The 21981-nt window shown below is 34.2% G+C and overlaps 1 protein-coding gene and 1 pseudogene across 1 annotated transcript; both read left to right on the plus strand.

Moving 5' to 3' along the window:
* Positions 1-1842: 1842 nt before the first annotated feature.
* Positions 1843-20576, plus strand: LOC102585831 (cytochrome P450 94B3-like; annotated as a pseudogene).
* Positions 19019-20540, plus strand: LOC102585498 (cytochrome P450 94B3-like). The gene has a single exon (XM_006351412.1). The coding sequence runs from the start codon at positions 19019-19021 to the stop codon at positions 20495-20497; it is 1479 nt and encodes a 492-aa protein (XP_006351474.1). The 3' UTR covers positions 20498-20540.
* Positions 20577-21981: the final 1405 nt, after the last annotated feature.

Genomic DNA, 21981 nt, shown 5'->3' on the forward strand with positions numbered 1-21981 from the left:
TAACCTATAATACTTCTATAATTTTCATACTACTAAGCAAAAGAAACTAACTAACAACAAAATAATACTCTAATAATAATTATATTTCTTCTTAATTATTGTAGTCAATTGTCATTTATTCAGTTGAAATAACGTCTTGATAATTGTTACAGAGAGTAGTTGAAGGTGCTATATTTAGTAGTTAATGCCAATTTAATTATTTTATATGCCACTTTATTGTCTTCCCTAAAATAAATATTAGAACCGTTTCATAATTGTCTTGTGTCCCTTCAAGTATTTATATTGTGTTTTTTCCTTTTTGGTTTATTTTTTCATAATTCTCAAGTCAGACATATTAAAACTTCTAATAGTAACGTATGGTTAATATGGTTCAACCAATTATCCTAACATTTTTAACCCAAAGTGTGACTTTAACATATAGTTAATAGTTCCATTTCTCATAAAAGTGTATTCATCTTTTTAACATGTTGAATTTATCAATGTCTATTATAAAGATTGATTGATAACTTAAATACTAATAATAAATAACATGATATAACTAAATAAATTGTCTATATATAGTACGTTTATTAACTATAGCAGACTACAACAAAATTCCAACCCGAATGATATAAACTGTAACAAAGATTATGAATTTTCCTGAAGGTTTTAAAAAATATAATAAAATAAAATAGCGGATCGTTTAAATCCAAACTCTGCAAACGTGCAAAAACAACCCTTAAAGATTTTTTCTAATCTGAATGCAATAGAGGGAACATCACTAAGTTAATTGAGTGGTCAAAATTATTGAAAGTTGACTTCAACACATGAATGAATCATCATAAAATTGGATGGTCAAAGGTATTGAAATTGTTTGTTGTATTTTATATATATCATAAAAAAGAAACTTAAAAGGGAGATGTCATAGCCAGCGGTGGACACATATTTGTTTTTATTGGTGTCACCTAAATTTTTGTGGAAGACTAATTCAAAATGGTTTACAAATTGGTATTTTATTTTATTAATATGTTATACATTTAAAATTATATGAGGATAGATTTTTAAATTTCTAGATAAATTATATTTTATATTATTATTATTATTATTATTATTATTGTTATATATAAAGGTGCTTCTATGTCTTCTCGCAATGGGAAATTATTGTGTTAAGTACTACTATTACTTATCTACTATGAAATTCTGACTAATATCATAATTCATGAGATTTTGAAATAAAAAAATTTACTCAAAAAATTGAGATGTGTACTTACTAAGTGTGACGTAAGCTGACACCAGAAAACTTCAAAATATGATTAAGTGCGAATATAATAGTAAAAATTTGTTGTAATTAAGTTTACAATATCTATTAATTTCAAACATTGAATTCGTTTTGATCTTGATGCTTTATTTTTTAGGTAATTTTTCATTCAGTTTCTAATACCTTCTTTGTGTTCTGACTAGTCCTAATAAAATTTTGCTACTATCATGGTTGAATTATCGAACTAATTAAGGTTTGATGTAGATGAATTTGAAAATATAGTCTAGATATGTACGGATAAAACTCATAATAGAGTGCAATGTTTTTTAAGGGGAAGGGTAAATGGAAGAGTATTACAACGTGGAGAATCGAACTCATACGAACAAGAACAAAAGAGAAATTCAAATACTGAATTACTAATATTTTCCGAGAGTGCAAATGTTACATGTCGACAGGAAGAAATTTTCTCGTGGATAGCCTACTTTTTAGTTTTCCGCACAAGAATAACGTGATGATATATTGCTTAGTAGTAATGAAGAGTGAAGTGTGGCAGAGTTTCTCCCTCTTGTCATTTTCATTCTACCTATATAAATACAGCCATTTATCCCTTAATAAATCACACCGGCCTCTCTTCTTCCTCTAAAACCTAAGAAACATGTTTCTCTCTCCTTTTATTTTCTTCATTTTAGGGTTTCTTACCCATTCCCTAAAACTTCATCTCAAATTCAGAAAATTTTCTCCAATGTATGGCCCTTCCTCTTACCCAATCCTCGGATGCCTTATTTCCTTCTATAAAAATCGACACCAACTATTGGATTGGTACACACAGCTTTTATCTGAATCCCCAACACAAACCATTCTAGTTCAGCGATTCGGTGCTCCTCGAACCATAATTACAGCAAATCCGAATAACGTTGAGTACATGCTCAAAACGAATTTCATAAATTATCCAAAGGGGAAGCCGTTTACGGATATTCTAGGTGATTTTCTAGGGCGTGGGATATTCAACGTGGACGGGGAGCTGTGGAGCGCCCAGCGTAAATTGGCTAGCCATGAATTCAGCACAAATTCATTGAGGGAGTTTGTTGTAAAAACTCTGGAAGAAGTAGTCGAAAACAGGCTCATTCCGTTGTTAATTCAGGCAGCTAAATCTGGTAAGGTGTTGGACTTGCAAGACGTGCTTAGGCGATTCGCCTTTGATACAATTTGCAAGGTGTCGCTAGGTACGGATCCACATTGCTTGGATGATCTCTCTCACGTGCCAGTTCTCGTTGAGTCGTTCGACACCGCTTCTCTAGAGTGTGCAATGCGTGGGATGGCGCCTGTTTACGCTATTTGGAAAAGCAAAAGAGCGCTCAATTTAGGATCGGAGAAGAAGCTGAAGGAAAACGTGAAACGCGTTCACTGTTGTATCGATAAGATCATAGAGGAAAAGAAACAGAAGATCGTTAGTGGTAATCACATGGATCTTCTGTCTAGATTATTACTTGCAGGACACGAAAATGAAGTGGTGAGAGATATGGTCATAAGTTTTCTAATAGCAGGAAGAGACACCACTTCTTCCGCATTGACGTGGCTTTTTGGCTCACTACCAATCACCATGACATCAAAGACAAAATGATCAAAGAAATAACGTCGATCAACAATGGTGATCATAAGGAGCTTGAATTTGATGAATTAAAAGAGATGAAGTATTTAGCTGCGTGCTTGAATGAATCAATGAGGCTTTATCCGCCAGTGGCTTGGGATTCTAAGCACGCGGCTAAAGACGACATATTACCAGGCGGAACAAGGGTTCAAAAGGGTAATAGAGTTACTTATTTCCAGTATGGAATGGGTCGGATGGAGGAGATTTGGGGAAAAGACCGACTCGAATTCAAACCGGAACGTTGGATGGATGAAAATGGAGAGTTGAAAATTGTGAGTCCGTATAAGTATCCAGTGTTTCAAGCAGGTCCAAGGGTGTGTTTGGGGAAAGAAATGGCATTTACGCAGATGAAGTATGTGTTGGCTTCGGTTCTTAGGCGGTTTGAGATTAAACCGGTAAAGGTAGAAAAACCGGTTTTTGTGCCTCTTTTAACCGCTCACATGGTTGGAGGATTTAATGTAAGAATCCATCACCGTGATGGCTAGCTTGGCTAAAAGGTTGTTCAATTAGCATTTGCTGCTTGTTATATCTTTTGCAAATGAAAAATATCAATGAAGATGTATATTTTATGAATATGTAGCTTGAAATTTACTTGTGTTGTTGTAAAATCTTAATGAAGGAAATTAGGAATGATAAACTATTTCATATGGTAAAAATGCTATATTCTACGTTAGAGTGACGTGGACCTTATACATAAGGACAATCAAGCAAATTCAAGATTTAATTTTTCGAGTTTAACATTTATTATATATATATATATATATTGAATATCCGTACGTAGGCATATTGTCCATTTTCTTACCATTGAATTAGTGGAGCAAAAGAAGAAAAGTTCATTTTTAATGTTATGGTAGGTAGAACTATTTGACATACATATATACTCCATATAACCTACGCATTCAATTTGTTCACTTTTGAGTTAGCTGTTTCTATTGAACTTTATTTATTTTTCATTTGTGTTCTTGGACATCCATTATGTAAATAAGTATTCAATTTTAAACAATTAATTATTATTTTTTTGTCAACTTGAAAACAGTGTTTCTAAATAATATATAGATGGTCCAGATGTGTGTAGTTGTAGTAGACTAATTAAGTAGTGATGAGGATTAGACACGTGATATAATTTCGAGCACGTTCCATTATTTGTAGACAAACTAAAACAGTCAATATGTCCATAACCATATACTATATGGTCCAGTTCTCAAGGACAGTCAACATGTCCATAACCATATAACTTTTATTTTTTGTTGTTTGGGTTTCTATGTCGGCATTATTAGTTCTATCATCACTCTATAATTTTTCCATCCATTTGTTTGTTTGTTATCTGATTAATTCAATAATATCGTTGAAATAAAAACTTATATGAAGTATTTAAATTTTAAAAAAGAAATATTAAAATGACAGAAAAGAAGTAATAATGGATGAGAAGATTATAACCACAGTAACTGAAAAAATTAAATTAGAATATATAAATATTTGTGATTTATAAGTTAAGAGAGACATATTGTAACAAACAGTAATCACAAAAGAACAGTAGCCAAACTCTTTCACTGATAGTATTAACTGGTGTACTATGGCATCAGATGAAGTAACTGGAATAGAGAGTAGAAGGAGATGAGAAATCAGAAGAAGGGGATGAGAAATCAGAATCCACTCAAAACATATTCGCTGCTCTGCAATGCCGCACTACTGTTGCTTTTATATCTGACTCGTCTAACAAACTTTGTCTTTTTACTTATGTACCCCTTCTCTTTTCCAAACGTAATCTCCAAGTTTAGCCGGAGGAATCACTTTTCTAGCACTCCTACGTGGCATATCCATGTGCTTTTCCCTTATTTCATCCTCTGTGTCATCTTTTTTGTCCTCTGCCAACGTGTTTGGGTTCACAACATGTCACGACCCGAGCCTACATCTCAGATGTGACACGGCGTACGAGACTCCAAAAAGCTTCATAGCATTCATAACATAAGACATAAGAAAATGGTACGGAATTTAAAAAATTTAATCCATACAATTGAAGTCTTTATTTAAAAACAGCGAAAATCTAACTTTGTCTCACATGACCATCTAATACAACTTTGAATCAATAATAGGGTCACAACCCTTCAACATAGTCCGAACATAAAATGACATGAAAGGGACTAGAAAAGAACAACTCTCGTCCTCGAACCAAGAGGACTCACCACTAGCTTTGGAGAATAGTTAATCCAAGCTTTGAACCTTAGAAATCACCTTAAGATTCAGAACCTACACTTAGTAAAAATGTAGAAGAAATATGGGTTAGTACAAAAATGCACTAAGTATGATAGTCATGCAAAAAACATGCTTAAAAAGGACATTTTAGTTGAAAACCATGCATTTGACAAGCTTAAGAATCATCATGTACTTTTAGTGTAAAATATGAGTCACAAGCATATTCATCATGTAAATCCTTATAACATAATAAAACCATCATCTTAGGCACTAGCTATAACCTATGTGGGCACATAGTTATGGGATAAGGAAGGTGTTAATAGAAATTCGGTCTAACATGGTGAGAGCTTCCACCCTACAATATCCCCTCGGTGCTAAGCTTTAAATTCTCATAGAGTAGTTCATTCTCTTTTAACATTATTACACATGAGAGGGATGCCATTGCTCTATCGACCCAAGGTACATTATTACATACATGAAAGGGCTACCTTTAGGTCTACCGATTCAAGGTACATTATTAAACACATAAAAAGGGCTACCACCATTAGGTTTACCGATTCAAGGTACACTATTAGGATATCCCATTGAATCCTCATGAAAGGGGTACCATATTGGTTTAACGATTCAAGGTTCATCATTATAGTAGTTCATAGACTCATCATGAAAGGGCTACCATTGGTCTACCGATTCAAGACAAAGCCTAGAATACTTCAGTAATCATTTATGAAAGGGATGCCATTGGCCTACCGATTCAATGCTCAATAAGTCAAAGATACTTTAGTTACACAAGAAGATGATGTCCTAAGCCTACCAATTCAAGGTACAACATTACATTGAAGAAACCCTTCACAACATGTCATCATCATTCATAAGTGTATAATTGAGAATAGCCTTTCAACAATACAACAATTACATTATAGTCATGATCATATTACTTTCAATGTATTCATAAGGCATATGCACAAACATCATGATTATACAACAATCCTCATAAACATATACAAACCCTATTAATTTGACCTTCAAAGACCATGAATCACATTCAACCCAACATCTAGAATTACTACATAAGGAGAATATCATGATTCAATAAACTCAATCAATATAGATATAATCTTTTCACATGCTTCTATAATCAATCAACCCACATCATGAAGTCACAATTTAGTAATTTAGGGAATTCATGGGTTCTTAGGGGGATTTGATCATAAATCAACAATAAACATCAATTCAACCATAATATTTCATAATTAAACCATTGAAAATGTTTTGAAAGAGAACCCATGACTTAGAGTGAAACCCTAGCTTTTTGGGGAAATTGGAAGCTTTGAAATCAAGTTTTGAAGGGACTCAATGGGTGAAAGCTCCCATAGGTGAAAAGACACCATACCTTAATGGAGTTTTCCCCTATATTTGAGAAGAAAGACCTTGGTTCTTCAAGCTCTAGCCCCCACTTCTTCTTCTTCTTCGGAAACTTCTAAAGAGAAATATTGTGAGGGAGATGAACTTTTGGTTTGATTTGGGTTTTTGGGAATAATGAAGTAAATGAGGTGTTTAATGACTTAAAATCATTTATATATGTGAAATAAAACAATAAAAATGACCCCATTAATTAACTAACTAATTTGGAATTTACCGAAAATACCCTCCCTAGGCAGCCCACTCCCAGGCACCACGACAGGGCTCACGAGCCGTGGTCCTTGGGCAGTGGCTAAAATTTTGTGTCTAGGCCTCCACAATTTGAAGGCATGACCACGAGCCTTCCCATGAGTCGTGGTCAAGACCACTGGTCGTGATGTGGCTTGTAGTCCTTAGGCAGCTTGGCCTCAAGGCTTTGCCTCCCACAAGCCTACGGGGTCTTCACGAGACCCTTCACGAACCGTGGTCAAGACCACTGCTCGTGAAGGTGGTCATGGACTTGATGCAACACCTTGCCAAGGTTGGGGAAACCTTGGCCTTTGGCTTAGGCTTTGATTCTTTTGCCTTGGCACTTGCCCTTGTGACCCTTAACCAAACCTTAGATGGTCTTCTAAACTAAGGGGTCTACCACGTACCTTGACATTTAACCACTAAACCCCTTATTCTAAGCATGAGAAGTCTTATCTACGACTCTAACCCTCAACAACAAACTCCAGAACCTTAGCTTAAGGCTCTAGCTTATCCTACTAATTTCCGAGGTGTTACACAACAACACTCCCTCCCTAAAAAGCAACCTTGTCCTCAAGGTTCGGATTGAGCTGAGAAGTTGAGTCTGCAAAATCAATCAATTGTAACGGGGTAACTTGATGTTCAATAGTCCCAACACAACGCTTTAGCATAGAGACATGAAATACAAGGTGAATCTTAGTTTCCTGTGGAAGTGTCAACTTATAAGCTACTGAACCAATCTTCTTGAGGACCTGGAAATGACCAAAATAACGTCTGCCCAGTTTGTGATCCTTTTGCAAATGAAAAGTTACTTGCCTATACGGATTTAGTTTAACATAAACCCAGTCTCCCAAGGCAACTTCAGTCCTGGACTTGTCAGCCAAAGTTTTCATTCGTATTTGCACCCTGGTCAAGTTATGCTGAAGCAATTGAAACACTTCATCTCATAAGAGCAAATAAGATTCCACCAGTTCTCTAGCAGTGATACCCATTATCTAACGAGCAATAGTAGGGGGTTCAGGACCATACAAAGCTTGGAAAGGAGTCATTCCTGCAGATGTTTGGTGGGGGTATTGTACCAATATTCAACCCAAGGTAGCATATCAACCTACTTTGAGGGAACATCAGCAACATAGCATCTGAGGTACTGCTCGACACATTTGTTGTACCAATATTCAGCCCAAGGTAGTCATTTATGTGTTTTACCTTCTGTGTGTCGTTTATAACATTCTTGTAGCGACCCCAAGTCATTTATGACCTGCTGGGACTGACAGTTCGGTCACCTGGTCGTTCGTTTGGTTATTGTGTGAGTTTTAGTGTTTTTGGAGCTTATGAACCTTGAACGATCATTTTCGATCAAAAGTTCAAGAAGACTACATCGGAATCCAATTCTGACGATTCCATTAGCTCCGAAAGGGTCATTTTAGGATGGTAGCATGGTCGACATGATTCCCAAGGTTTTCAGTGTTAGTCGGTGCGATTAGACGTTTTAACTTTAAGTTTAAGCCTAAGTTTATCTTTAGTCAACATTCTGAGTAAACGCGCTCGGATGAGAATTCTGTCAGTGTGGTTAGCTCTGAAATGTCGAGTTTGGTCTAGATTGACTCTTCTTTTGTGTCCCGAGGGTTTTGATATTTTTCCAACCCCTTTTGTGGTTTTTTTACTTAAAATGACATTTGGGTGTGGGACCCACTTTTTATCAAGATGACCTCGTATGGTAATTTTGACTGCGCAATTGAGTTCGGAATATCAAATTTGATGTGGTTGCATATCTCATTTGCATGCACGGGGTTCCGAATGAATTCGGATCACCCCGTCGGAGTTATTAAGTTTTGGGAAAAATTGCAGAAAAATCTGCTATAAAATGCAGATTATCAGAAACCTTTTCCAATCATAAAAACCTCATCTCTCAACCGAATTAGGCGATTAGAAGTACGGGAGCTTCGTATTTTCGGTAGCTTCGCTGTAGAGTATTCGAAAGTTGTTGGGTGCACATAGTTCGAGGTAATTTTGCGATTAACCTGATTGCTGTACCTTTTTCGAGCCTTTGTTTTTGACATTCTTGTTTTGGTCATATTTCTTTCATATTAGATCGGTTTTGGGTGATTCGAAGTCTCACGTGTTGGGAATTATCGTCGCTACGTCGTGGAGTGTTCAAGGAGTGCTGGGCACCTTTCAATTCTCATTTTTAGATTGCTGCATATTTTCTTTTAAGTTGATTAAAATGTGATTTTTCCTTACATGTTGGGTTTTTCTGCGTTTTGGGCCTCGAATTGTATTCCATTTTGGAACACAAGTTCGGGGTATTGTTTTGGGTCTCTTGACGGAGTCAAATTCGAACCGTTTGGTGCGGGTCCCATGATTCCTATTTTGACTCTGAGATTGACCCGTGTTCGTTTGTTGTGATTTTGGTGTCTAGACGATCGTAATAACGTTGGGATCCTATATTTGATAGAGTGACAGCGTTCAAGGGTCGTTCGGGAAGGAAAAGCTCCGGCAAAGTGATTTAGAGCGCGCACGGTCGGCCTTAAGGTAGGCTACGACTTCCTTTCTTTTAGATTGAGCTTAATTGTGTAAAAGCATGTCGATTGGAGTGAATTGGGGGTGGGTACCAGTTTCATACTTTACTTTGATTAGATATCTTATGTTAGGATCGATTGGCCATATTTTGGGTATAGTATCATGTTAACTGTTTTAGTAGAGTTGCATGTTTATGTGCTAAATGCTATTGTATGCTTGTATGCTATGTGTTATATGCCTTGTTTATCCTTAATCGTAAGCATGATGTCCTTAGTCTAGGTTAAGCTAGCATTGCCTTAGACTTATGACAGATGTGGTCTGGATAGCCTTGATTTTCTGCCGACGTCGTTTAGATGACTTAACTCCTTGCAGACTGGAGTAGCAAACTTGAGTCGGATAGTTTGAGCCTTAGATTAGGCGTTATCGCTGCTTGCTGCACTTCTGTATCTTTTCCATCTAGTTCTGACGCGTTCTCGAAGGTTTAGTGTATCACTAGAGTGGACTTGGAGCTTGGAGCCTTTTCTGTGATTTCCTAGAGTGGACGGCGTTCCACGGTGGTTGTTGTTGGATTGGATCCTATTAGAGATACCATCACCCTCGGTGTCGTTCTTTCTAATTGGACTGGGAGCGTATCGTTGGCTGGGTAGACTCGGTGGTATCAGCGATCACCCCCGGGCCTCTCTTTCTAGCTGTGCTGGGAGTCTGTTATTGGCTGCGTGTCTTCGGGTTGCTCTTTCTAGCTGGGCTGGGACCTGACTGCATGGTAAGACGACTTGCGATATCTACATCACTCACGGGTCCCTCTTTCTAGCCGGGCTGGGAGTGGACTGTTTGGTTGGGTGCTCCCTAGGGTCATTCTTTTTAGCTGAGCTGGGAATGCACTGCTGGCTGGGTGGAGTCTGATGGATTATCTTGGTTACTTTGGGCTGGAGCCCGGTTTTCTTCTTTCTCAATAGACTTAGCTATTATGTGCACCTATCAGGCTTATGGGGGTTCGTTCAGGTTTAACTTAAACTTGCGCACGAGTGTACCTTCTAGGCTTATGGGGGTCTCGTTAGGTTTAGTTTACTTGTACTTACTTTGTTTCTGGTATGCTTGTGTGCTTTCTTTTCATATCCACTTTGACCTTTCTGTGTCTAGATTCTATCATTTCTTATTGTTTTTACCCTTTTTGCTCAATCTGCCTGTGATGCCTACTGAGTACCTGTTGTTTTGGTACTCGTGCTACGCTCTGCATCTATTTCGTGATGTAGGTCCCAGTACTAGTTACCAGCGGTGAGTAGTTCCAGCCTTCTTTTGCAGCTGTGATTTGTAGACGAGGGCGAGCACTTGGAGTTGTGGGTTTGTCTTGTCTCCTTCTTTTGTTTTAGTTAGTCTTGTTGCCTTTGAGACACGCTTTGTTGTGGTCTACTTTTGGGACTTGTACTCTTTATTAGATAGCTCTGTACTAGTGACTTCCAAGTTTTGGGAGGGTTTTCTGTATATATTTATTTTGGTTTGCTTCCGATTTGTTGTCCTTGTTTAGATTATTGTTTTTGCTAATTTCTGCCCTTTCGCTCATTGCTTGATGTTCTGGGTTACGGGTTGGCTTACCTACTGGTAGGGTATAGTAGGTGCCATCATGACTCGAGAAATCAGGTCGTGATAGGTGTAGATGGTGAAGTTGGCAACAGAAGGAGGTGAGGTGACTTGAGATAGAGTGTATGAGTTCTAAGGTAATACTACTTGTAATGAGAGTGGTGACTTGAGATGGAGTGTTTGATCAGTTCCAAGGTGATACTACTTGTAGTGAGAGTGGTGACAGAGTGGATTGGGGTCTTAATTTTATCTAACTACTGGTAGGATATAGTAGGTGTCATCATGATTCGAGAAATCGGATCGTGACAGAATGATAGGCAGTATTCATATAGCTAGAGTAAATCCTTGTAGGGGATTAATTTCTAGCCAAAAAGAGTGTAAGAACCTGAGGTCTCGGTCAGTGACCAATGTCCTTGGAGGCCCATGAAGTCGAATAACTCCAACCACAAATGCTTCTGCCACCATGTGAGTAGATAATGTGGACGGGAAAGGGATAAAATATCCATATTTGGATAAACGATCAACCACTGTCATGATGGTAGTCTTACCTATTGAGCTTGGAAGATAAGTGACAAAATCCATCGCAATATCTTCAAATAGTTGGTCAGGAATTGAGAGTGGTTGCAACAAACCTGCTGGATGCAAATGAGTGTCCTTCATTTGCTGACCGAACATCTTGTCACATTTGTTTCCAAAAGAAATAGGAAGCTAAGTGATGGTAGGTTCGAGCTACTCCAGCATGCCCCCCAATGGCCGTGGAATGAAACTCAATTTGGAGCTTATGGCGGAGTGACGAATCAGAAGGAACCCCTAACCTGCCCCTATAGAAAAAGAGACCGTCTTTAAACTGATAGTGGAGAGATTTCTCATCTTTTTGCTGGACACATTTCTGGAGATCTAGTAATTCAGGGTGGGATTGATTTAAAGCCTTCAATTCGTGCCCAATTGCAAAGGTGTTGACAACTATGAGCATCAAAGAAGCATCTGGAATACGTGACAGTGCATCGGCAACAGTGTTCTGCTTACCAGGCCTGTAAACTATCTGAAAGTGTTATGCGTATTTTTGAAAATATTTTAATTAGCAGTAGATAAAAATATTATGTGTTTTGAAATACTTTATATTTTATTACTTATCAATACTCTAAGTTTAAAGAGAAAAAATTAAATAGAAAATCATAGCTTAATGGCAATATGTTTAGATTCCATATGTTGCTGAAGATACATACATATGAAAAATTGAGAATTACTGGTACATACAAGATACATGTTCTAGTACCACATTAAATGATCTCTTTACTTTGTCGAAGAGAAATATTAATATTCGTTGGGATAGGAGCTCGGCTAAGATATGATATTGATATGTTGTTAAACTCTATTTGAAAGGCTTGTCAACTTGTAGACTATATGTGATTTTGATCTTATTTTCTGACGTTTGTGTGGGGAACTCATATAATAAGTTAAGTTGTCGGGTTGTGCTATGATTGTGCTATAAACCTCTATATTTTCGAAAATCTTCAAATGAGAACTTTCGAATTTCAAAAGAGGGGTCCAATTGTTTGATTGTCAAGTTGGGGATCAGTATATGGTTAGAAAATTTGAGGAAGAAAGTAAATTTTTTTTGATAAAGTAAAATTTTCTATATAAAGTATAAGAAAAATAAGAAAAAGTTACACTTTATGAAGTGTAAGAAAAACTTCCACTTTATAAAGTGAAAGAAAAAATTCCGTTTTATATTAAATTTTAGACGTTAATAGACTAACGTATGTTGTTTATATTTTTGATATAATGGGAGAAAAAACTATGGTAAGCCTATTTTAATTATATTCTAAAACTATGACTTATTTGTGTCAATTTTATTTTTTAATGGCTCAAATAGGTTTCAAACTCAATTCTGACCGATATAAAAAAAATTGAGATTTTGGTTAAAAATTTATACTAAAAAATTTGAGATGTGTACTTACTAAGTGTAACGTAAGCTGACACCAAAAACTTCAAAATATGATTAATTGTGAATCTAATAGTAAAAATTGGTTGTAATATAATTAAGTTACCAATATCTATTTATCTCATTAACATAGAATTTGTTTTTGATCTTGATCATTGTCCTTTATAATTTATAAAACTCATAATAGAGTGCAATAATATTTTTTTTCCTAAAGTTGAGGTAGGTGTTTACATCCCTACTCTTTTCAAATAAGGCGAAACGTCGTAGTGACTCAAAAAATAATAAATTAATTCAATTTTAAAAGAATTTCAAGAAAAAAAAGTTTTAAAAGAGTAGCCACCTAATTTTAGGAAAAACTAGAAAACCAATGAAATGATCTACGAAATCATTAGATTCTAGGTTAGGAATTCAAGTTATTACGAAGGGAAGGTGTTAAGCATCCTTCGAAATTCACAATTGTGGATCCCGACTGAGTTCATTTTTCAAATTGAGAAGAAAATAAAAATAAATATACAAGTATAATAAACATGTGATATACAGAAGTAACAAAATAAAACAAGTATATAAGAAACGGCCTAAGGTTTGTCTAACATCGATATATACAATATAATGAATAAAGAATATAATTCGATCTTCATTCGAATAGCTTCAATGGGAAGCAACTCCGAGTACCTGTAAAGACACTTAGTAAAAGTGTTAGTCCTACATAAATACGAATAAAATAAATGAATTAAATAATAACTTCAAGATAAAATTCCGTCTTATTAACATGGGAGACCTTGGAAATCGACGGTAGTTTCTTCATCCACCAATTTTAACTAACAACATATATAAACTTAAACTAGATTTCCGTCAATTAAAATGGAGAGGCCTCGAAAACCAACGGAGAGATTTTTTCATGGCGAATTTTAACAAACAAGGAATATTAAGTTAATTAAATTTTCGTCTTTTAAAATGGGGAGGCCTCAAAATTTAGCTTAAATTTATATATTTTGTATGTTAAAACTGGCTGATGAAGAAATTACCGTCGATTTTTAAGGCCTTCCATGTTAATAAGACGGATCTTTATTTTGAAGTTATTATTTGATTTATTCATATTTATTTATTACTCACAATTTTACTAAGTGTCTTTACAGGTACACGGAGTTGCTTCTCATTGGACCTATTTGAATGAAGTTCGAATTATATTATTTATTCATTATTTTGTATATATCGCTGTTAGACAAATTTTAGGCCATGTCTTATATTATTGTTTTTATTTTTACTTGTGTATATTGCATGTTTATTATATTTGTATATTTGTTTTTATCTCCTCTTCAATTTAAAAAAATGAACTCAGTCGGGACCCACAGTTGTGGATTTCGAAGGATGCCTCACCCCTTTCCTTCGGAGTAACTTGAACCCTTTATCTAGAATCTAATGATTTCGTAGATCATTTAATTGGTTTCCTAGTTTTTCCTAAAATTAGTTGGCAACTCTTTTAAAATTCGTTTATTCTTAAAATTCTTTTAAAATTGAGTTAATTGTTCATTTTTGAGTCACCACGATGTTTCTCCTTATTTGAATAGAGTAGGGATGTAAACATAACCAATGGGATGTAAAAAAAGATAATTTAACAAAAATTATGATTTAATCAAAATAAACAAATATTAGAACGTAATCAACCGGCTGTGACAAAATATAATATAATTAAAATTAACTGATAAAAAATTTCGATAAATATCGATAAACTTATTTAAAATTATAAAAATTGTATGTTGAACTATTTAATAAATAAAATTTAAAAATTATGAATTTTGAAAATGCTAGGCCAAAAGTGGGTGTCAACAGTTGGGGAAGGGAGAAATAGGATTACAATGTGGGGAATCGAACTCACACTAAGAAGATAGAGTTCAAATAATTATTCATGAAGTAATCCCGCCATATTCACCTGAGTCTAATGGAGTAGCTGAAAGAAAAAATATAACTTTATAAGAAATGACGAATTCCATGTTGATTAGTTCTAATGCTCCTGATAATTTATGGGGTGAAGCAATATTATCTGCATGTCACTTACAGAATAGAATTCCTCATAAAATATTATGGAACACCTTATAAAGTGTGGAAGCGCGAAAGTGCCTTGCTTAAAATGTGGAAAGGTTATAGACCTAACTTAAAATATTTAAAAGTGTGGAGGTGCCTTGCTAAAGTTCTGTTGCCTGAACCTAAGAAGAGAAAAATAGTTTCTAAAATTGTTGATTGCATGCTCATTGGATATGCTGAACATAGTGATGCATATAGATTTCTTGTTTTGAAAAGTGACGTGCCTGATTGCAATACTATAATTGAGACAAAGAATCCCGAGTTTTTTGAACATATTTTTCCATTGTGTTATAAAATTTCTCATGCACCTGTTGAAAGAAATAACGAGAATTCCTCTAATATTGAGGAACTGCAGAGGAGCAAAAGGCCTAGAAAATAATATTTTTCTTATGGAAATGGTTTTCAATTTTTTCTTGTTGATAATGAACCATTAAATCATTTTGAAGCTATATCTTCTTTTGATGCTAAATTTTGAAAAGAGGCAATACAAATTGAAATAGATTCAATTATGAAAAATAAAACATGAGTTTTAACTGACTTACCTCCTGGTGCAAAACCTATTGGCTGTAAATGGATTTTCAAAAAGAAACTTAATTCTGATGGATCTATAGATAAATATAAAGCTCGGTTAGTAGAAAAAATATTTTCTCAAAAACAAAATTTTTACTACTTTGATACATTTGCACCAGTGACTAGAATTTCTTCTTTTCGAATTTTAATTGCCTTGGCCTCAATTCACAAGCTTTTTATTCATCAAATGGATGTAAAAACAATTTTCTTAAATGGTGATTCAGAAGAAGAGATTTATATGGTTTATCCTGAGGGATGTATTATTCCTGGACAAAAAAATAAAGTTTGTAAATTAAATGAATCTCTTTATGGCCTAAAATAAGCTCCTAAACAGTGGCATGAAAAATTATATCAAGTCTTATTGAAAGACAATTTTTTTCTGTTGAAGTGGATAAATGTGTTTATAGCAAAATTGTAGACAATGATTATGTGATAATATGCTTATATGTTGATGACATGCTTATATTTGGTACAAGTTTGAATATTGTGAAAAGTACCAAATTATTTTTGTCTACTAATTTTGATATGAAAGATCTGGGTGAACTAAATATGATATTGGGAATTAAAGTTATAAGGAGTGAAGGTGGTGTAATGTTGTCACAAGAACATTATGTGGAAAGACTTCTTAAAAAGTTTGAATGTTTTGAGGTGACACCTGTAGCCACTCCTTACAATGCTATTTCTCAATTGAAAAAGAATAATGGTGACCCAGTTGCTCAGTCTAAATATGCTCAAATTATTGGAAGTCTATTGCATTTAATGAATTTTACTAGGCCTGATATTGTTTATGTTGTTTGTATATTGAGTAGATATACTCATAATCCCAATAATGAGCATTGATTTGCATTGAATAGACTGATAAAATATTTGAGAGGAACCATGAATTATGGTATAATGTATAGTGGATTTCCTTCTACATTAGAAGGGTATTGTGATGCAACCTGGATCTCTGATTCAGATGAGACAAAATCCACTAGCGGATATGTGTTCACCTTAGGTGGTGGTGCAATATCTTGGAAATCAGCTAAACAGACGATCATTGCTACATCGACTATGGAGTTAGAGTTAGTAGCTCTGGAGCTGGCTGGTTCTGCAGCTGAGTGGCTAAAAAATTTCTTAGGGCATCTCTAACCCTATCCTCTATTTTACTCTCCAAATATAGAGTTCTCTATTTTTTCAGACAACCAACTTCAACCCAATTTTTCATTTTACTCTCTAAAAAAGAATCTTTTTCTCTCTCCTCAATATTATATTATTATTTCTATTTCATTCTTATTTCATAATATAAATTATTTATTTCTCTTTTCCCAAATAATTACTTGGGAAGATGTTATCAAAGTCTGCTACATCCAGAGAACAGGACGGCGAAAGGCTAGATAGATATATCAAAGTCAAGGAATTTAGAGAAGAAAATAAAACTTTAATGACAAATTTAGAAACTATTAGTGATCCAAATGTTCGTGATTACCTGTATCGAGAACAACAACGAATACTTGAAAAAAGAAATCGATAATCACTACTGCAGCCACAATCACAATCACAATCACAATCGCAACAATTCTCGGAATCATATCCTAATATTTTTCTTCGAATAGTGCTAAATCTGGAAAAACGACCTACCAGATTACTAAATTATTGTTGTGATAAATTAATTATTATGTTATGTATCGTATTTTATCTTGTATTTAAATTATTATGTTATGTATTGTATTGTTATCTTGTATTTAAATTATTATCATGTTATGTATTGATTGTTATCTTGTATTTAAATTATCATTTCATGTATTGTATTTTTAAATTAAATTTTTCATCTAACCATTTTGATTTTGTGTATTCTTTATAAAGAAAATTAATAATAAAATAAAATTTAATTATTGACAAAAATTATAAAAAAATTTAAAATACTATTAATTTGAAATTAAAGTAGTATATATTAAATAATATTTATAAATATTCATTACATTTAAAAAGAATTATGAATATTAGATATTTAATTAATGAAATTATATGAAAAATAATATGTTAATTAGAAAGTAATAGAAAGAATAACAAAATATTGAAAAAGTGAAATAGAGAGTGTGAATAGTAGTTTTCAACTCTCTAAATTTGAAGAATAAAGAGTGATCTGGAGGTGGGTTGGAGTGTCCATTCTCTTATTTACTCTCCAAATATAGAGAATGGAGAGTAAAATAGAGGTGGGTTGGAGCTGGTCTTAGCGAATATCCCTTTAATAAAGGATGAATTGCCTCCAGTGTTTATACACTATGATTGTCAAGCCGCAATTGCTATAGCGAAGAATAAATTTTATAATTGTAAGAGCAGACACATGAAATTGAGGCATGATGTCATTAAGGAGCTACTGTGGATGGAATAATTGCAATTGATTATGTGAAGTCAGAATTGAATTCGGCTGATTCACTGACTAAACTCGTGGGAAGAAAATTAATTATTCAGACCTCAATAGGAATAGGTTTAAGGCCAATTGATTGTCAATAGAGATGGTAACCCAACCTATGTGATTGGAAATCCCATGAAGTAGGTTCATATGGGTAATAACAAGTCAATATTGACTCTGCGCACTAACTGAGAGTGCTCGAATTGCTACTAAAAATGAAGGATGAGTTATTAACTCTTAATGAATATATTCATAGTCCCTAATTAAGGATTGTGTATTTATAGTAGTATACACTTGATGAATTTACCTATATGAGAAGTGAAGTGTGGTCGCTCCTATGAGACTTTGGCATGGTCTCTAGAGCTCTCATTAATACCATGCACGCGCATGACCTATTGGCGCAAAACCGCGTTAAACAGCAAAATTACTCATATGGTCAAAATGTGATTGATAAAGTCTCTGATTTATAATAAGAATTATTGGTTCATAAAAATATTATATTTCACCGATAATTCTGTAAATTAAATTTATCGATCTAAATTAATTGGTTTATAGTCCGAAAGACAGCAAACCTATTGCATTTTGTCCTGAAAATCCAGCAAGTTATATTTTTTCGTTAAATTCGTTTGAAATATACGGGGGATTGTAAGCAATTACATGTATTTCAAATGAATTTAAATCATTTTCTAAATTAGTTTTCCAATCTTGACAACACATTTAATATGTGTCATCTTGCATGAGAAAATTTGGACAAGTGGCAAGCCACTTGTCAACATGCCTACGACCTTTTTACTATATATATACTTCTCCTTTGTCAATGTCAATTGAAAATGTATAGAGGAAAAACAACTTTCGGCCTTGGTTCCATTTTCTCGTTCCCCATTCCATTTTAGTGTTTATTTTAATTAATGGTTATTTTATTTTTCCACTAAATATTTGTTGATGTTAATTAATTTGTTGATTTCTATATCCTCTATTTAAGATAGGAAATGTTTATTTAATTTTGAGAAACATTTCACATCGTTGAAATAGTTTCTTAAAACAGTGCTCAACACAACTCAAGTATTAATTTTATGCACTAATATTTATATATCATCGTAATAATATTTATCTATTTTCAGGAGTTATATTATTATTGTGGAATTTTTCAATTATTTCCCCAACAAAACACACCTCTCTCTTCTTCCTCTAAAGCCTAGAAACATGTTTCTCTCTCCTTTTATTTTCTTCATGTTAGGGTTTTTTACCCATTCCCTAAAACTTCATCTCAAATTCAGAAAATTTTCTCCAATGTATGGCCCTTCCTCTTACCCAATCCTCGGATGCCTTATTTCCTTCTATAAAAATCGACACCAACTATTGGATTGGTACACACAGCTTTTATCTGAATCCCCAACACAAACCATTCTAGTTCAGCGATTCGGTGCTCCTCGGACAATAATTACAGCCAATCCGGATAACGTTGAGTACATGCTCAAAACAAATTTTATAAATTATCCAAAGGGGAAACCGTTTACGGATATTCTAGGCGATTTTCTGGGGCGTGGGATATTCAACGTGGACGGGGAACTGTGGAGCGCCCAGCGTAAATTGGCTAGCCATGAATTCAGCACAAATTCATTGAGGGAGCTCGTTGTAAAAGCTCTGGAAGAAGTAGTCGAAAACAGGCTCATTCCGTTGTTAATTCAGGCAGCTAAATCTGGTAAGGTGTTGGACTTGCAAGACGTGCTTAGGCGATTCGCCTTTGATACAATTTGCAAGGTGTCGCTAGGTACGGATCCACATTGCTTGGATGATCTCTCTCACGTGCCAGTTCTCGTTGAGTCGTTCGACACCGCTTCTCTAGCGTGTGCAATGCGTGGGATGGCGCCTGTGTACGCGATTTGGAAAAGCAAAAGAGCGCTCAATTTAGGATCGGAGAAGAAGCTAAAGGAAAACGTGAAACGCGTTCACTGTTGTATCGACGAGATCATAGTGGAAAAGAAACAGAAGATCGTTAGTGGTAATCACATGGATCTTCTGTCTAGATTATTACTTGCAGGACACGAAAATGAAGTGGTGAGAGATATGGTCATAAGTTTTCTAATAGCAGGAAGAGACACCACTTCTTCCGCATTGACGTGGCTTTTTTGGCTCATTACCAATCACCATGACATCAAAGACAAAATGATCAAAGAAATAACGTCGATCAACAATGGTGATCATAAGGCGCTTGAATTTGATGAATTAAAAGAGATGAAGTATTTAGCCGCGTGCTTGAATGAATCAATGAGGCTTTATCCGCCAGTGGCTTGGGATTCTAAGCACGCGGCTAAAGACGACATATTACCAGACGGAACAAGGGTTCAAAAGGGTAATAGAGTTACTTATTTCCAGTATGGAATGGGTCGGATGGAGGAGATTTGGGGAAAAGACCGACTCGAATTCAAACCGGAACGTTGGATGGATGAAAATGGAGAGTTGAAAATTGTGAGTCCGTATAAGTATCCAGTGTTTCAAGCAGGTCCAAGGGTGTGTTTGGGGAAAGAAATGGCATTTACGCAGATGAAATATGTGTTGGCTTCGGTTCTTAGGCGGTTTGAGATTAAACCGGTAAAGGTAGAAAAACCGGTTTTTATGCCTCTTTTAACCGCACACATGGTTGGAGGATTTAATGTAAGAATCCATCACCGTGATGGCTAGCTTGGCTAAAAGGTTAAATGAAAAAAACTCCAGTGTTCAATTAGCATTTGCTGCTTGTTATATTTTTTTGCAAATGAAAAATATTATTAATGAAGATGTATATTATATGAATATATTGCTTGAAATTTACTTGTGTTGTTTTAAAATCATAATGAAGGAAATTAGGAATGATAAACAAATTTCATGAGGTAAAAATAATATATTATTTAGATTGATAAATCCGTAGGCAAATTGTCCATAGGCAAATTGAATTAGTGGAGCAAAAGAAGAAAAGTTCATTTTTAATGTTAGGGTAGGTAGGACTATTTCACTTACATATATATAATACATAATATAACCTACGCATTCAATTTGTTCACTTTTGAGTTAGCTGTTTCTATTGAACTTTATTTATTTTTAATTTGTGTTCTTGGACATCCATTATGAAATAAGTATTTAATTTTAAACAATTAATTATTATTTTTTTGTCAATGTTAAAACAGTGTTTCTAAATATAATATATAGATGTGTGTAGTTGTAGTAGTAGACTAAGTAGTGATGAGGATTAGACACGTGATATAATTTAGAGCACGTTCCATTATTATTTGTATTCAAACTAAGACAGTCAATATGTCCATAACCATATAAACTTTTATTTTTGTTTTTTGGGTTTATATGTCGGTATTATTAGCTCTATTAATTATCACACTATAATTTTCCCATCCATTCGTTTGCTTGTTATCCGATCCGATCCAATAATATCATTGAAATGAAAACTTATACTATGAAGTATCTAAATTTGAAAAAAGAAATAATAAAATGAGAAAAAGAAGTAATAATGGATGAGAAGATTATAACCACAGTAACTGAAAAATTAAAATTAGAATATTTATTAACTAATTGTGATTTATAAGTTAAGACAGACAATTGTTAATTAAATTTATTTGCTGATAATTATTTCAGTAACCTCGTGAATAATCATTTGTTAAATTTATCTGCAAATTGTAATAAGTAGCATATTCATTTCTTGTCAATTCAGTATATTACAAATATTCAAAATAATTGGCATATTTATAATGAATAATTAATCACATTACTCTTTTCAATACTTTCACATCACTGCAGTTCCAACTAATTAATTAAGTATGAATAATTAAAGAATAATTAGGCACGTGATTAGAGTTTCACTTATGATTTACATGAAAAATCCTTACCCCACACTTTTTTCATCAGTGTAGTTCCAACTAACCTATTCTCAATCCCCTATAATAAAAAAACAAATAACTCCCTCCGTCTATTTTATTCTTTTATAGTCTATCTAAAAAAAAGAATATTACCTTAATGTAATTAGATATTATTCACTTCAAAAATTCTCTTTTATCCATAATGAAATAATTTTATAATCATACAAATATATAAAGATTATTGTAATTTATAAGTTTCTAACAATTTTTTTTTCTTAAACATTATGTTAAGTTAAATCGTATCAAGTAAATTAAAACGAA

The sequence above is a fragment of the Solanum tuberosum genome, unplaced genomic scaffold, assembly GCF_000226075.1.
Source record: "Solanum tuberosum cultivar DM 1-3 516 R44 unplaced genomic scaffold, SolTub_3.0 scf00127, whole genome shotgun sequence".
Lineage (NCBI taxonomy): Eukaryota > Viridiplantae > Streptophyta > Magnoliopsida > Solanales > Solanaceae > Solanum > Solanum tuberosum.

Coding starts and splice junctions, on each gene's coding strand:
- LOC102585498 (XM_006351412.1), top strand. CDS start 19,019: ATGTTTCTCTCTCCTTTTATTTTCTTCATGTTAGGGTTTTTTACCCAT.